The sequence below is a fragment of the Alosa sapidissima genome, chromosome 3, assembly GCF_018492685.1.
Source record: "Alosa sapidissima isolate fAloSap1 chromosome 3, fAloSap1.pri, whole genome shotgun sequence".
In the NCBI taxonomy this organism is placed as follows: Eukaryota; Metazoa; Chordata; class Actinopteri; order Clupeiformes; family Clupeidae; genus Alosa; species Alosa sapidissima.
In genome coordinates, this window is record NC_055959.1 from 28,177,110 (window position 1) to 28,194,122 (window position 17,013).

Here is a 17,013-nt window from a genome sequence, read left to right on the forward strand (position 1 = left end):
TGAGGACGTCCCTTCAGCTGGGCAAGCCAGAGGGGCGGGGACACAGAGGAGGGGAGGAGAAACTGGGCGAGAGAGAGAGAGAGAGAGAGAGAGGGAGGACGGGGGATACGGAATCCTGCGTGGGTGAGCGAGTGTCTGTGTGTGTGTGTGTGTGTGTGTGTGTGTGTATATATATAAGTGTATGTGTGTGGGTGTTTGTGTCTGCCTGGCTGTGTGGGCATGCGCACTTCTGCTGTGTTTGATTTGTAATCAGAAAAAAAAAGATAATCCCATCCCGTCTGTTGAGCCTCCTTTGGCCTCTATTTGTGAATGAGAGATTTAGAATGGGTGAGAGAGAAAGAGAGAAAGAGAGAAAGAGAGGGAGAGAGGGAGAGGAGGAGAGAGGGAGAGGAGGAGAAAGAGCAAGGGGGGAGGGACAGACAAGCGCTCAGAGAGTAAACAGGGTAAAGATCAGGAGAGAATGACAGGAAAGATACAGATGACAAAAAAAGACAGAAAAAGTGAGTTGTTCTTGTCCTCCCTGTCTGTTTGCTGCCCTTTAAAGTAGCATGTAACATTTGGCAGAGCTGAGCTGGGTAACTGGGAACAGTTCTTGACCCCTATTAGGTTGAGCATACAGTTGAGGTTGCGCTGTACACTGTTTATTTTTTAGTTTCATTGGATTGAGAGAAAAAAAGTAGCCAATCAGCAACAGGGTCATAGCCAGGTAGAACATACTACCTATAAACAAGTAGGGAGAGGATGGAATTGCCCAATGAGACAGCAGGACACTGAGAGTGTCACAAAGGGGTCACATGAAATCAGATTTGGCTGATAACCACAATAAAACATGACAGCCTGTCAGATCCAGAGATTATGGTGGCAAAATTATTAGTTTGTGCTTACAGCTACAGATGACAGTGGAACACTGATGACAGACCACAGTAATGATAATAAACAGCTTCCATTATTAATAAGAGTGATAAAATGACTTACTCAAATACCCTTTACACAAATACAGGGAATTTAATTAGGAAATGTTTCAGTGAAAGAACATATACTAAGTTCAGTAAACATAGCAGTTGACATATTATGTCCTCCACCTTAATATAGATTTGGACATCAGCCCCTTGCCCTCCAGTACACTCTGACAAGCAGCTCCAATGACAGAGTGAGTTAGTAACTTAAGACTGTGGAAAACAGAGTTGGGCTGAGGAAGTGTGGTGGCCCTGGACGCACAAAAACACCAGCATGGCTTCTGTCAGTGTTGGTAGCTAGTTCATCCATCTAACTATCCAATTCTCTCTCTCTGTCTGTCTCTCTCTCTCTCACACACACACACACACACACACACACACTCACAAATATATAAATGCAGACAAGTTGACCCCAGGTGTACCCCCAGCCGTAATCACAACCATCTGTGGTCTCAGGATAAAAAATGAAATCCAATTCTTCACACACATACTCCCCCACCCCCTCCACTCAAAACAACCACTGAGCCTCAAATTCAGGGAAGGTCCCTGTTCATCCCTCTCCTCTGCCACTCTCTAACACCCTCAATCCCTCCAGACTCTCCTTGGTTTTGAAGTGTCAATGCTGCGCCCACTCACTTAAGCTCTGCGCCACTTTGAAACGCATGGGCGAAAAACTTGAGAGAGACTAAGACGTCAGTGGCGATACGTTAGGAAACATTTGGGGCAAGTACGCACACACACGGCGCACATGAGATCACCCTGCAGCTTGCTTTGTGTGTCTCTGAGAACATCCCACACATGACAGGACAACATCCCAACGCACAAAAAAAAAGACAGTCTCTCCAGACCGAGGTATTCATATCCCAAGGACATCCCTTTGTCAGGGAGGCCTCGGCGCGCTGACTGAGAGGGAGATAAAAGCAACGAATGCACTCTGCGGTCAGATGTGTTCGGAGGGGAGCAGGGGGGACCAGACAAGGCCTGCTTTATTCCCTCATGGGAGCACAGGGCAACAACACGTCCACACGCACAGCGTTGGGTTCACTCCTAGTGTCCACATGGACACAGCGTTGGGTTCACTCCTAGTGTCCACATGCACAGCGTTGGGTTCACTCCGAGTGTCCACATGGACAGCATTGGGTTCACTCCTAGTGTCCACATGCACAGCGTTGGGTTCACTCCTAGTGTCCACATGGACACAGCGTTGGGTTGACGTCTAGTGTCCACATGCACAGTGATCTGGTTCACACAGGCTGGAGAGATTGGGGGGGGGGGGGGGGGGGGGGGGGTGGTGGTGTACAGTATGAACGTGATTTCACGTACATACAGACCTAACACATTGGTAAACATAAGATTGAAAGCTTGTGGGGAGATATGAGTTCTCATTCACTTACAGACACAGGCAGACACACACACACACACGCATGCATGCATGCACATGCACACACTAACTCACAGGGGGATTACAAGGCGCTGTAATGACTGTTATTATGGCTGTGTTCAGTTGCAAGCAGCAGCTCTTTTGCCTAACCTAAGATCCATCTGGAATGTGTTAGAACAACAGTCCCACATTCACGGAATGATGGATAATCCAGAGGGGGGTGGTGCTATAGAGGGAGGGCAGCAGACAGAGGAAGGAATGAAATAAACAAGTGGGTAAAGGGGGAATAAGAGGTGAAGAGATTACATGAGGCAATGGCATTTATGAGTGTCTATGCCACTGTCTGACTGCATGAACGCGAAAAGTGTGTAAAAGTGTGTGAGTGTGTGAGTGTATGTGTGTCTATGATCTGATGTACATGTACACAGGTGTACCACAGAACTACTGGACACATTCGGATCACTGTCACAAACAGGATTTCCCTCTGTTGTTAACAGTGCCACAGATGATACAGTGTGTGTGTCCTTCTGAGATAAGTCCAATTCCGGACGTTGGCATGGCTGAGGAGCAGAGGCCTGGCATGCCTTCACACTGACCTTTACCATGACATGTTTGGCCACATCTGTCTGTGTCTCCCTGGGAGATGGCAGGACGGGCCACAAGGAAGAACGGAAGAACAACCACACAAGACCCGACAGCCCAAAATGCTACACTGCTATGCGACACTTTCACATCAACAGGGAGAGCTGTATCTCATTACTGACATCAACTCATAGCAGGCAAAGTTGAAGGTCATGATTTTGTGAGCAAGTACTTTTTTCCTTACATTTCTTCCTTCTTTGACCTTTATTTCAGTGATAGGCCTATGACGAAAATACCAGACAAAATGTTATCTTTATGTCTTGGGATTTACGCAACATAGATCTACAACTTTAAATGCAAGGGCTCAAAGACAGACACAACTTATGACTAATTGAAAAAAAGCACACAACATTGAAACAAAAAAGTGTGCCGTGACATTACACATTATACACAGGATACAAGGACAAGTAAAACCATTATGATAGGACTGAAGGATTTACGTCAATTTCCTGACAACTGACGTAAGGTGCCATCATGAAGAACACAGCGTTCTCCTAACAACCACTGTTTGATAGCATCATCTGCAGGCGAGATCAATCCTACATCAAATGGCACAAAGCAATGTGAGACTTTCTTTATGTAAATCTGCATTTTAAAGCAGTGTTTTACCTCGACTTTAAAAGCACTTGCTTTTGTCGACTGGTCTATCCATAAAAAAAGAAACTTTGTTTACAAGCATCATATTACCGATGCAGTATCCGCACGTATTCGCGTGTGTTCTTGACCACACGGGAATGCCGATGTATCTCACTTCAGTGTAGGGCGCCCTCTAAAGTATTCACAACGCAAATGTCTCAAATGAAGTATATTTTACTACAATATTAAATGTAGATGTAAAGTGTAAAGTAGGCTATACGTAAAATATATATTTATTCATGTACGCACAGGATAAATCAACATAGCCTGCTGCTAAGTATCAGTGTGAGTCTGACTAAAGATAGGCTAATAATAACCAAGTCATCAGACATTAATTGACTTGTTTTCTCCTTGTTATGGCAAAAAATCTAACATGTTTTCTCCCTGCGAAAGGTAAACCTACAATTTGTAGAATGTGGCATTGCTAGTTTAGGCCTACAGGAATACAACACGAGGGGGACAGCAGTAGCCTTGGCAGCTTGGCATCAATTCATCCACTAGATGTCGCTCTATTCTAAGAGTTGGCACCATGAACTCAAATACGTGCAAATACGTCCATGAAGCAAAATCAACCGTTTTCCCTTTTAAGTGAGAAGTTCAAAACCAAATTGCAGGGTTTTTTTTCCATATCGGTTGATTTTTAAAATAATAATACTTTAGTCGTAACATTTCAATAAATTTCCCTCTCAGGCCACTTAAAATAAATACACCTAGCCAAAAACGAAAAGGCAAACTGTTCAGCATAGGCTAAGTGACTATTTTCCACCCGCATTTTTTTAAAACACATTTTGGCCCAGTGATTTCTCCTTATATAGCCTACTCACCCGTCATGAGCTCACAGCTCTTCCACAGAATGATTTAAAAATGTTTTATATATTGTGACATTTAAATGTTTTATGTGATTTTCAACTGTATTGTCTATAATACATGGCTGATGAAAGGAATGTTGCATGTCAATGACATTAGCAATGCCAGTACTGAACACCATGTGCATTACAGTACATTTCATGAATATTATTGTTTCAACAGAACGGTCTATGCACACCAGTTGAAATCTATTGTGAATTCACTAATTCAACTTGCAAAAATAGACTCATTGTGAGTCATTATTTTTTTGCTATTGTGCATCTGGAGCAGGGTGCTGATGTTATAGATGTGATTACACTTCACATGCCAATGACTTGCTTCAAAGTGAAGCTCTCTGAACATGTTTCACACACTGAAAGTCCTCTCATAGGGTAAGACATACTTCCTATCATCAGTAATACACCCCTCATTCCCACCAAAGGAGTCTGTGAGGCAGTTTCCGGGAGACATACCTTTCATTTCATGAACTGAACGATCAAAACGCCAAATCAATGTAATCTTGAGCCTACAAAATTTTAAGGATGGATCCATTTTATTTCAGTTTTGTAAAATAAGTGCAAATTGGCTCATTGCTACATACTTTATTTTTTTTAACAAAATGTTCATGGATGATTCAAACAGCATTATGTTGAATAATAAAACCCATTCAGTTATACATTTTGTGCAAGAACGTATTCAGATACATTTCCTCAGCTTCAAACAGTGCAACATCACCAACTGCAGCTTCACTACGGTGCTCAACCAACATTTCCAAGGTGCTTGCTTACTACTAAACAACTGTATAAGTATAAGTATAGTATATATACTCTTTTGATCCCGTGAGGGAAATTTGGTCTCTGCATTTATCCACATATTATTCACATAGTGAATTAGTGAAACACACTCAGCACACACTTAACACACACTAATCCCGGTGCAGTGAGCTGCCTGCTACAACAGCGGCGCTCAGGGAGCAGTGAGGGGTTAGGTGCCTTGCTCAAGAGCACTTCAGCCGTGCCTACTGGTCGGGGTTCGAACCAGCAACCCTCCGGTTTCAAGTCCGAAGCCCTAACCAGTAGGCCACAGCTGCCCCTAGTAACTGGTAACCTGCCCAAAAAGTTAGAGAAATCCACAAATCTGACCTAAAGCCTCAGATCTAGCCCTTCGTGCGCATGTTCCATCCATTGTGAAGTGAAGGGAGAACAAGGAAAGGAGGAGGGAGGAAAGAACAAGCAGAGGAGGAAGAGGAGGCGCAGGATGAGAGAGAGAGAGAGAAAGATCTGACAAAGGAGGACGATGATCCAAGAGTTGGAGGGAGGGATGGCTGAGAGGATGGAGCCGAGAGAGAAGAGGCAGAGGGGCAGTGATTTAATTACCCTGCTCTCCCCTAAAGCTCTGCACTCACTGCTCATTCATCAATAATACATGGCGCTATTGCTCCTGAGTGTGTGACTATGTGAGCGAGAGAGAGAGAGGGTGTGTGTGTGTGTGTGTGTGTTCTGGTGCCATAATTAATCCAGCATAACTATAATTAAAAGACCAAAAACCCCATAGCTCCAACCATCGTGCCTGGCCAAAGAGAGGAGAGGGAGGAAGTGAGCAAGAGGCCAGACGTGTCTTTCTGTTTTCTGTCCCTCATTTCCACCCCCCCCATCTCTCTCTCTCTCTTTCTCTCTCTCTCTCTCTCTCTCTGCACCCATCCCCGGTGTTACACCAAGAGGTGGAGTCCTCTGAAGCTGCAATTAGGCCCTCGTGAGAAATAAATATTTCAGACCGGAGATCTTCGCAGACACCTATGATGGGGGCCTGGCACACCTACAAGCGCACATAAAACAAATACAGGGTGCTGCCAAGGCAGCCGAGGCTGTACTGAGCAACCGTCATAAACGCAAGTGCTGTGGAAATATTTACAGATGGGTTCAAGGTTTTATTAACACACCACGTAAGCAAGAAGTACAAAAGACTGAAGTCTATCTGTCTAACAATATCTTTATTAAGAGAGCTTCACAAATTAAATCACATTACTCAAGTGATAAACAAATCAATGTGAATATATATAGCCATTATTATCTATTTGTACATGATTTTCTATTATTCTATCATATACTGTATCAATTATGTTTTGCCATAACAAGGAAGGTGGCTGAGACCTACAGATATGTTAGCATAACAATTCCACTAAAGTGGTTACGGAAATGATGGATGAGGAAGTGATTATTGTATACATATAGTACACTTATCATACTGTACGTAGATCCCTTTGCAGATTGAACATGCTCTATCTAATTAAATGCATACACACATACACACACACACACACACACAGGTGCTGCATACACACGCACACACAGACACACGCATGTGCATGCAGACACTCGGACACTCCCTCTGGTATGCTAGTCGTTGGTGAGGTCCCTCTCTCCTCTCCTCTTGATTTATAGATAGCAGATAGCACTGCACTAATTAGTCCAGTAATTAATTAATAGGCATTTGCATTTGTGCATATGCAATGAGGGGGCTGCAGGAACGACCACAGTACAGATGGGGTCTGAGAGAGAGAGGGTCTGCTTGGTGGGGGGTTGTGGAGTGTGAATGTGTGTGTCTGTCCACAACATGAGTCTACATTGTGCCGTATGCTTGTGTGTGTGTGTGTGTGTGTGTGTGTGTGTGTGTGTGTGTGTGTGTGTGTGTGTGTGTGTGTAGGTGGGGGGGGGAGCGTGGGCAAAGACAAGGACAGGGTAAGGGAAAGGTGAAGTAGTGGTCAATTTAGAGATTTAGAAGAAGAATGCAAGACCATGAGAGTGTGACAGGGAAAGTGAATGGGTCAGAGAAGAGCAGTGTCAAGGTGAAGAAAATACAACCTCAGGATTAGGGTGTGTGTGTGTGTGTGTGTAAGAGTGTAAGAGAATTGTCTAGAAATGTTAATTTAGCAACTACAGGCTAAAGCGAGGCTGTTGACATTTGCTAGTTATCTTGGCAAAGGCACCTAATTGGTTGGATAACCATCTCCCATCCTCTCACACACACTTTCTGCACTTGACCTCTGTTTATTGTGCCAGCCAGCTAAAACAAAACACACACTCCTGCTGATTCTCACACCCCATCCCCCCCCATCTCATCCAGCACGTCACATAAGGCCACAGCAGACACACACACACACACACTCAGACATACTGTACATGCACAATAAGCAACACATACAGGCACACACACAAAGCTATAGACAGGCACACATTAACACACACACACACAGGCCCATAAACATGCACACGGTCACACACATGCACATACACACACACACAAACAGATTTTGGCTGGCAGAAGGGTACCCAGTTCTCCCCTGTGTCTGGCCTGAGTTTGAGGTTGTGCCAGGGAGGCGGGTATGGTGCCCACCCTGTCCGTCTGCGTGCCAGCCTGCTCTCCTGAGAGCCCAGGATTACCGTACCCGCTGGTGCGGCTGCACACACTCTCAAAGACACAAACACACACACACACACACACACACCTAAACAAACACACACTGTAGCATAAACATACAGGCATACAGGCACACACACACACACATACACACACACACACACACACAAACACATAAATATACACACTCAGCATTACCAGCAGCACCACTTCTGCTGGTGACCCAAACCTGTATTTAACACATCAACCAGCCACTGGGGGGTCCGTGCGCAGAGCTGTCCCAGATGGGGGAGCTCACACTGGGCATGGGATCAGATGATCTCTCCTGTCTCCCCCCCATCTCCTCCAAAGGCAGCCTGATTACCTCTTGTATTTGTGCTAATATTTCCCCTGATGTCGCAGAGAAACTGGACCCAAACGCAAGACGTTAAAAGGGAAAGGGGAAGGACTCCATGCATAAATCGAAGATATTACACAAAGCTAACGTCAAAAAAGAAGCGTTTGATTTTTTTTCCCTTTTTTGCAACAGTTCAGCCGTCCATGGTGTGCACAGACTAGTGGATGCCAGACTGTTGGCATTGCCATCAAGCTCATCCCGGGAGATTCACCCAAACCCCCGCCACACACACACAGCCACACCTGGGTCCTTGGTGTTCACCCAGCCCAAGGCACCCATTTCTATTCCCTTCCATCCCCTCACTCCAAAGACAGTGTGTCGGTGTGAGCCAGTAGACACCCATAGCACTCCTCTGATGCTTTCCTATATGCTTGTGGTGATCTGTAAATAAACATCTCCCTTCTCTCTCTCTCTCTGTTGTTTTCTTTCCTCATATTCTATTTCTCTCTCTTTGTCATTCACTTATCCCTCCCTCTCTCTCTCCCTCTGTCGTTCTTTATTGAGGGCGAGTGCCTTGATTTTAAAATGCCTGTCTTCTCCACAGACCCTGCACAGAATTTCTGATTGTTTTTCCTCCCCCGCAAACAAGAGATTATAATTTTACTTAATGAGTTAAATAAATAAATCATATACCTTCTGTTCACAGGCCTCAGAAATGGCTCCCCCACCACCTACCCTGCACACATACACACAAACACACACATTCCTCCATCACTTTATCTTTTACCACTTGCTTACTGGCTTGTAAAAAGAAGACAGTCCAAAATAGGTTGAGCGGGTATCTGGCTTGGCCGAATGGTGGCATTATCTATGCCCAATGGTTTGCCCGTTTCACCCTTCCGTTCTCTTTATCCATCTCCATCTCACCATCTCAGCCCTAGTCTGTCTTTCTCGCATTCTCTCTTTCTGGCTGTGTGAGCGCGCAGTGACAGATGGCGAGCTCCTCCTCCCGCGGGAAGGCAATCTCTCCGAATGCACGCGCGTGTCAATCAACCGAGGCTCGTGTGATGGCTCCTGCCGGTGACGTGCCAACCATATGGCCTGGCATCGAGGCTGGTATGTCGCCCTGCCTGGTAGCGATGCCACTCTCTCTTTCCCTCTCTCTCTTTCTCTCTCTCTCAGCACGCGGAGAACGCACACACATACACACACAGTCCCGTCTGGCCGCACCTACACGTACGTTCGGCTCGCGGTCCCTGAAGATGGTCTGATGAGCACACGCGCATTTTCACCCCTCACGAGCTCCCGCGGAGGTAAGTTGGAGAGTAAACAAACCGGGGTGAGTCGAGTGACCGCGTGAAATTGGGAAATAATTAATTTAATTAATACATAGCTATTAATAATGCAAACCTGAGTCAACCACGTACGTTTCTAGGTTATCTCGCATGTTTTGTCTAACGCCAGGCGCAATAATAGCTCGTTGTGGAATTACTGCAGTTGATTGAAGGATATTTTTGTCTACATTGATCATATAGACTACGTTATAGTTTTGTCTGTGTGTATCTTCTCAAATCGATTCGTCCTTCAGGTTCGAAAAGCGCGGAACATCAAATTGTCTTTTAACAGGCGGACAATTCATCATTTCACGCCAGTTTGGCGCGGATAACCGTGAGGCGCACACCTACCTACTTACAAGCGAAGATGGAGCGATAAAATCACTTGTCTTTAAAACCAAGATTTCTGCTATGGATACGTCTGTCAATCATTACAAAAAGAAAAAAAGAAAACGTAGATGGGCTAAGGTAGAGAGAGTCAGAGACAGAGAGAGAGAGAGAGCCAGCAAGCGCGAGAGTGGTTTCTCCTTTGCTGTCAGCTAACTGCCCTCGCGCTTCATGGCCCCGCTCGAAATGGGGAATTTATTGCCGTATTCTCTGCGCAGTCGGTAAGCTGAGCGAATGGGTGGGACATCCTAAATAAAAGAGAAACGTGTAGGAAGGGAACGTGACTTATAGAAAATGTTTTGTTTTTTTAATTAATGATAGGCCTATTTGATAATCAGAAGATGCTTTAACACGGGCTTTCGGGCTATTCACTGTCTGACAGAATACAGAATGTATTTAAAGGCTTATGAATCTGAACTGGTTGTTATTGTTTAATTCAAATCTATTTTTAACGATGGCTAAATGGAGAGACAATATTACACGTTATTCGGGAGTTAAAATGTGCTTTTAGCATGTCCATTCTTGCATACAAGCTTGTTAAGTGGATGTCTTGTAAAATCATGCACCACTAATTAAAAGTTTTTCATTGAACAAATCTCTGACGCCCTAAATGCAAAAGCTTGGTTTCGCCTCTGGCACGCCCTAGAGTGAAGAAGCCTAGGCCACCACCTTGCGTTTGAGTCTAATGGGCGCGCGTACACACACACATACACTCTCTCTCCCTCTCTGTCTCTTGCTTTCTCTCTATACATCTCCTTCACCCTCTCTCTCCACACACACACACACACACACACAATTTCACATTCACAACACTTTTAAGTGGCTTTCCGTAGCGCATGCTATATTCCAACCAAGACGGTCTGAAATATATGCGCGCTTAGACAGTAGTTGACCAAAAATATTCATGATCAAACAGTTTATTGAGGTGATCGTCCTGCTGGTAGGTGTTTTAATTTTATACACAGACTCATGATTAGGTTTCGTTGCTTTGAGCACTGTACATCACGTGTAATTAACTCACAACCATTCTGTGAAGAAAAATAATCCGTGAGGGGGCAGAAACAAAATTAAATAATGTTACTTATAATTTCGTTTTCCATGTTAAGTGGATTTGTCGTCAGCCTACAATAAAACGTCTATCCTCATCCAGTTAGCCTCCATATTTCAAAGTATTTTGTGTTAACGCGTGTAGTAACATATATCTTATTTTTTAATAATGTTGCTTCAAAATCATATTTATTGATTAAAGTGACAGATGTTGTTGGAGAAGGTACAGAAAGACTAATGAGCTCAACAGACAGAACACGCGGGCCTTGCAAGCTTGCAAGGGCTCAGCTGGGGCTTTCGCGCCGGTGCCCGCAGGTGCCAAGTAACAAAAAACTGAGCTATATCTAATGACTTCAAATTAAGAAATGTTCGATCAAAATGTGACAATTTTGTCTTGGTTGGTTGGTAACGGCTGAACAATTAATTTACGTCTTCTCGGAATGTTTAACATCTTTATATCAAATAGCATTGCAAATATGAAATCGCATGTTTTTTCGAAGAAGTGATTAGTTGGTTCTTTTGGTCGATTGTGGTGTGAATAGTGTTGGAATGTAGCCAGGATCGCGTGAGGAAGGCTTTTGGGGAATAGGGGGCTGGGCAGTACTTTACCTCACGCCCCACGGGATCAGTAATGTGGCTCGCGCCGCCGAGACCCGCTGTGCAAGGGCGCGAAAGGCCACGCGGACGACAGCAGGGAGGTAAATTACCGCGAGGCCCCGTCTGGTGGCTCTTGGTTGCTCGGCAGAAGGCCGCTGGATGGGTATGCCATTGGTTGGAATTTCACATCAATCCATGCAGATCCATATTTGTGCTGGTGCTCTGAGTGGATGAGATTAAAGCTATTACTGTGTTAAATGACTGCTTTACAGATTACAGATGTACAAATTGGTTGACAGGATTAGGCCTAGTACATTCTAAGCCTTTTTTAAAAAGCCATATTTAAGGATTAAATGGAATGGACAATGAATTCATGGTGCCATATTTATAAGATAGGCCTAATGTTCAAAAATGTCTAAACCCTATAAGTAGGCCTACAGGTCTTGTTTCATCCTATAACCTAATTTGTTTAATTTGTGAGATGTAGCTGTATTCACTTCATGACAAGAATATAATTTAATACACACCACACAACTGTGCACAACAACATAATGGCGAATTTACGGTTTTATCCAGAACTATGGATGGATTTCTGTTGTGTTGCATTTATTTTCCCTCGTTTTGTCCTTAAATAATCCTATTTATCAATTTATCAAGAAATTAGGTCTAACTGCATAGAGTGTCTCATTGTTTGAACTTCCAAAGACCTCACTTGATGATTTTCCTTCTCTTTTGTTCTCGGTGGGTAAAGGTGCCATGTTGACCAGACTGTTCAGTGACCCGTCCTTACTCTCCAACGTCCACCGTTTCCCCAGCTGGGCTGAGGACAGTGAAGGGGAGGAGTCCAAAGCACGGGAGGAGGAGTCAGTGCGGGTAGGGCTGGGCGACGACAAGCACGAGCGCGCTGGACAAACACCATCCTCTGATGTGGCCCCTGACGACGATGATGACGACGACGACGACGACGACGACGAAGATGAGTGTGAGAGGGACGGGGAGGAGGAAGGTGGCGTCGGTGAGGACAGCGATCAGCCACGGAAGCGCGGGCCCAAGAAGCGGAAGATGACGCCAGCGCGTCTGGAGCGCTCCAAGGTGCGGCGGCAGAAGGCCAACGCCCGGGAGCGCACGCGCATGCACGACCTCAACTCGGCCCTGGACAACCTACGCAAGGTGGTGCCCTGCTACTCCAAGACGCAGAAGCTGTCCAAGATCGAGACGCTGCGGCTGGCCAAGAACTACATCTGGGCGCTGTCGGAGATCCTGCGCTCGGGCAAGCGGCCCGACCTGGTGTCCTATGTGCAGACGCTGTGCAAAGGCCTGTCGCAGCCCACCACCAACCTGGTGGCCGGCTGCCTGCAGCTCAACACACGGAACTTCCTCACCGAGCACTGCCAGGACCCGGCCTCTGCCCGCTACCACGCTGCTGGCGCGGGGCCCTTCGCCTCGGGCGGCTCCGCCGTGGGCGCCTCGGTGCACGGTTACCACCCGTATCCGTGCTCACGCCTCTCGGGCTCGCAGTGCGGCGCGGCTGCGGTGGGCTCCGGGGCCACGGGGCTCTCGCTGCGCTCCCACGGATACTGCTACGACTCGCTGTACGGCGGCGGCGGCGGCAGCGGCTCGCCGGAGTACGACAGCGGCGAGTACGAGACTGGCGTCAGCCCCCCCCTTCCCCTCTACATCAACGGGAACTTCTCGCTGCGCCACCAGGACGCGGCGTCGCCGGACGCGGCCGACCGGGGCTACCACTACTCTATGCACTACTCCGGGGGTCCCGCGCCCCGAGGAGGGCCCAGTGCAGGGGCAGGGGCAGGGGCAGGGGCAGGCCCGGGGCATGGAGGGGGTGGGAGCCTGGTGTTCGGCTCCAGGGGGGGGTCAGTGCACGGGGCGGGGGCTGCTGGTGTCCACGGAGACGGCGCTGCTGTGCTACCCTACCACCACGACATGCACTTGCATCACGAGCGCACAGCGCTCTATGAGGACGTGAACGCTTTCTTCCACAACTGACCCTGGGAGCGAATCGAAATCATCTGTAGTGTGTGTGTGTGTGTGTGTGTGTATATATATGTGTGTGTATGAAAGAGAGTCAGATGTGTAAGTGTGAGAAATCTTTGTGTCTCTTTGTGTGTGTGAATGCATGTGTGCAAAATCAACCTGCTGTATTGTACTATCTGACACTCTTCCCAACTTCATTTTACCTACATTCACACCTGTGCATTGACACAGTTACTCCTCCATTCAATCCCACAACTCCCAACAGTGATATTACTGGTGGACACAAAACTGTGAAGAACAGACTATTTTATTTCTCTTTTAATTAAATTGCTTTTAAAATATTTATGACACTGGTGTGAATCTGAAAAGATGACTATTTGAAACATGTGTACAGAGCCATGGCTACAGCCCATTTGAAAAAAAAGAGACTGACAAAAATAAAGGTCAAAAACATCTTTGAGACATCCAAGCCTCCCTCATTGAAAAGATCAACGGGGTCGTTATCATTTATAAAAAGGAAATTTAGCGGGCCAACAGATGATGGACAAAATAATATCAGAAAGACAGAATGAAAATGGAATTAGAGCTAGTTTTATTTAATAAATTGTTGCACGTGTTATGGATCTTAAATTCCTAAGTTGTTATCTCAACAAGGACTTATTATAACCATTTTAAAATGTTAGAAATAATGCAAGTGTTCAAGTGGAACAGAGTTTTACAAAGGTCTATATTTATTTAGAAAATTAAATTTAATTATATTTGCGGTATGTTTGTTTTTTCCAGAATAACATACAAACATACATTTCTTCTTTATTGCTTAAGTGTGGCAAATGTTGATATTTTTGGTTATGACAAAGAGAAATCTAATAATTCTACCATTTTACCAATTAGCAATGCCCTGACTAGGCCTACACTCTACCTTCCCTATAGTTGAAGGTGCTTTTCAGTTAATAAACTAGACATTTAATATGTTGTGTCTAAAATCAGCTTGTGTCTTTAATAGATTAATTTTGTATTATTTAAAAATATATCTCAAGAGTGCAATCTGTCATCATCTCAGATATGATGGGTTTATTTTAATTTAAATGCGCAACTGCATCATATGCAATATAATCTATTCGTTAACACCATGACGGGCTTTTTGGAGGAAATCCGTTGTTTAAGATAGATAGATAGATAGATAAATATAATGGCAAGTATTAACGTTCAACGTGAACTGCAAAATATTTAGCAATTTACAACCACAACGACGAAATCTAACATGATGTAAACCACGTCAATATCATAACGGAGAATTTAAGAGAACGAAATTATGGTTTTATAGGCTTCACATAGGATGTAATAAATGACGACAACCAATTCATATACCGAGTTTTTGCTTCTAAACTTTAAAAAGGGGGGAAATGTTGTAATGAGCCTTTCATGGCTGTGGAGTGAATAGAGTGCCGGCGTTCTGGTATAGGAAACTTGTGAGTTTTGGATCTATATTTGGGTCAATCAGGCTAACAGAAATGGCTCTCCCAAAACCAACCCCATAGTACTTCAGAAGGCAGGGAACATCGTCCTAGCAGACAGTGAGACAACTGGGAGAGCTAAACGCCTAACTGAGAGTGACCTACCAGTCATCAACTACTGTTTTGGAAAAAGATTCTCAGGTCAAAGCTCTTGAATTTAAAAAATCGACACATCTCTTCTGTCGTCGTCGTCAGCCCCCCCACCCCTTGACAGTCTCACAAGGTCCGTCATGGGGGTTCTTGAAGCAAGTGCCAAAATATTTTTGGCCTGAAATCCAAAGTGGAATCAAACAGATACGGGCATGCATGATGCGCAATCACGGGTAGCATAGTGTGTGCGTGTGTGTGTTCTCATACACAACCGAGACTAAAGCAAGGGTAAAACCTCTGGATGAAGATGCAGCAGTCACGCGCTCAAATATTAATGACATCCCTGAATTATATTGAGCCTGCGTGACTTCAGACCAGACGCAGAACGCGGTGGAAACAGATGGACTTTTTTTGAAGATGAAAACACTGCTAGTGACAAACTGACAAAAGAAACATTGCAGTTTTAAGATTAGGACCATGGAAAAAACATGTTGCATTAACTCGGAGGAAAATTCCAGTGCAAGGGAGGAGATCGGCTTCATAACCAACTGTGGCCCGACACGAGAATCCCAGTTTGACGGGAATCAAAGACTTCTTTTTCCGTTTGATAATCTCTCCTATGAGCCTCCGACATCATTCAGTAAACATTAAAAGAGTTTGCTGTGAATTCCCCGGTTTGTTTACATATTCATAATATTTATATCAACTACTGAATCACAATGAGCGTTGTGCGTTTGTTTACGCTTTGATATTTTAGTACTTGTCTTGATTCTTGTTAATAATTTCAATTATCTATCATTCCTAAACAACACTTTATGACTCCACCAATTTTTATCCAGGCTGTCTAAACTTCAATATGCATTTATGCCTACACACACACACATAACAATAGGTTATTTGAGATTTGTAACGTACTCCCCTTTTCTAGCTCTGCATATTAATGTGTTTAGATTGGGTAGTGTATTTTAGGGGACAAGGGATTTTTGTGGCTTTCCACAACTAATGGGGAGGTTTTATTTTATTTTATTTTATTTTATTCATTGTATAGCCTCAAAAGAATAGCCAGTGATTTAATTTAATTACTAAGTTTAGTTTTAGGAATAGCCAATATGGTATTATTATACAACAAAGATTTTTCAGTAGCCTAACTGCATTATGGAAGGAGTAGGCTATTTCGCCTTAATTAAATTAGCCTATATATATAGGCCATATATAGACAAAGCTACTCTGAAAAGGAAATAAATAAATAAATAAATAAATAAATAAATAGGTCTGAGCTGTTTCAAATCTATACCCCGAAATATCTCTGAAACCTTAATCATTGTCTGGTTAGTTGCCATGCCTTTTATTTTACTTTTGAGCTGTCCAGTCCAGATCAATTGCACGGCCTGTTATAATGTGGTTAACTCAAGAACACTTTCAAAAGGTTGTCCTCACAAGTTGCAAATCAAAGAATTATAGAGATGGTACAAGCCTACAGAGGATGACTTGCGCAATCCCTTGTTCTGAGTTCGGCTACAGTCTGGACCACTGCCCGCGCCCCATATGTTAGGCTACAAAATGTCCTCGAAGCGCCCATTACCAAATCCGCATTACACGGGGAATGAAATAGAATGTCAATGAATATTAGACGTTAGGCCTGCCTTATATAGTATAATTTGTGCAAAATAAATAATAATAAAAATACACGTAAACTGCTAGGCCTATTTAAAATATTAGACAACATTTGACTGACTGTATAGCTGCATAGGCCTATTCATTGCCATACCTAAGGAGGAAAGTGTAGGCCTACAATATCTTTTTTGTATTGACCAACAGGGTAGGCTACTTTTAAATA

At 44.4% G+C, this 17,013-nt stretch overlaps 1 protein-coding gene across 5 annotated transcripts in view; it reads left to right on the forward strand.

The window, feature by feature from the left end:
* The first annotated feature begins 9,283 nt into the window (after positions 1 to 9,283).
* Positions 9,284 to 17,013, forward strand: part of LOC121705431 (neurogenic differentiation factor 2-like) — a 12,638-nt gene continuing 4,908 nt past the window's right edge. Inside the window, exons 1-2 of one of the 5 annotated variants that reach the window (XR_006030784.1) lie at positions 9,284 to 9,528; positions 12,332 to 13,650. Coding sequence is in view for 4 of the 5 variants with exons in the window: in XM_042086413.1 (XP_041942347.1) it covers positions 9,312 to 9,528; positions 12,332 to 13,584 (1,470 nt within the window). In the remaining variant the exon portion in view is untranslated. The other 4 variants (XM_042086413.1, XM_042086416.1, XM_042086415.1 and 1 more) reach the window with 4 other exon arrangements.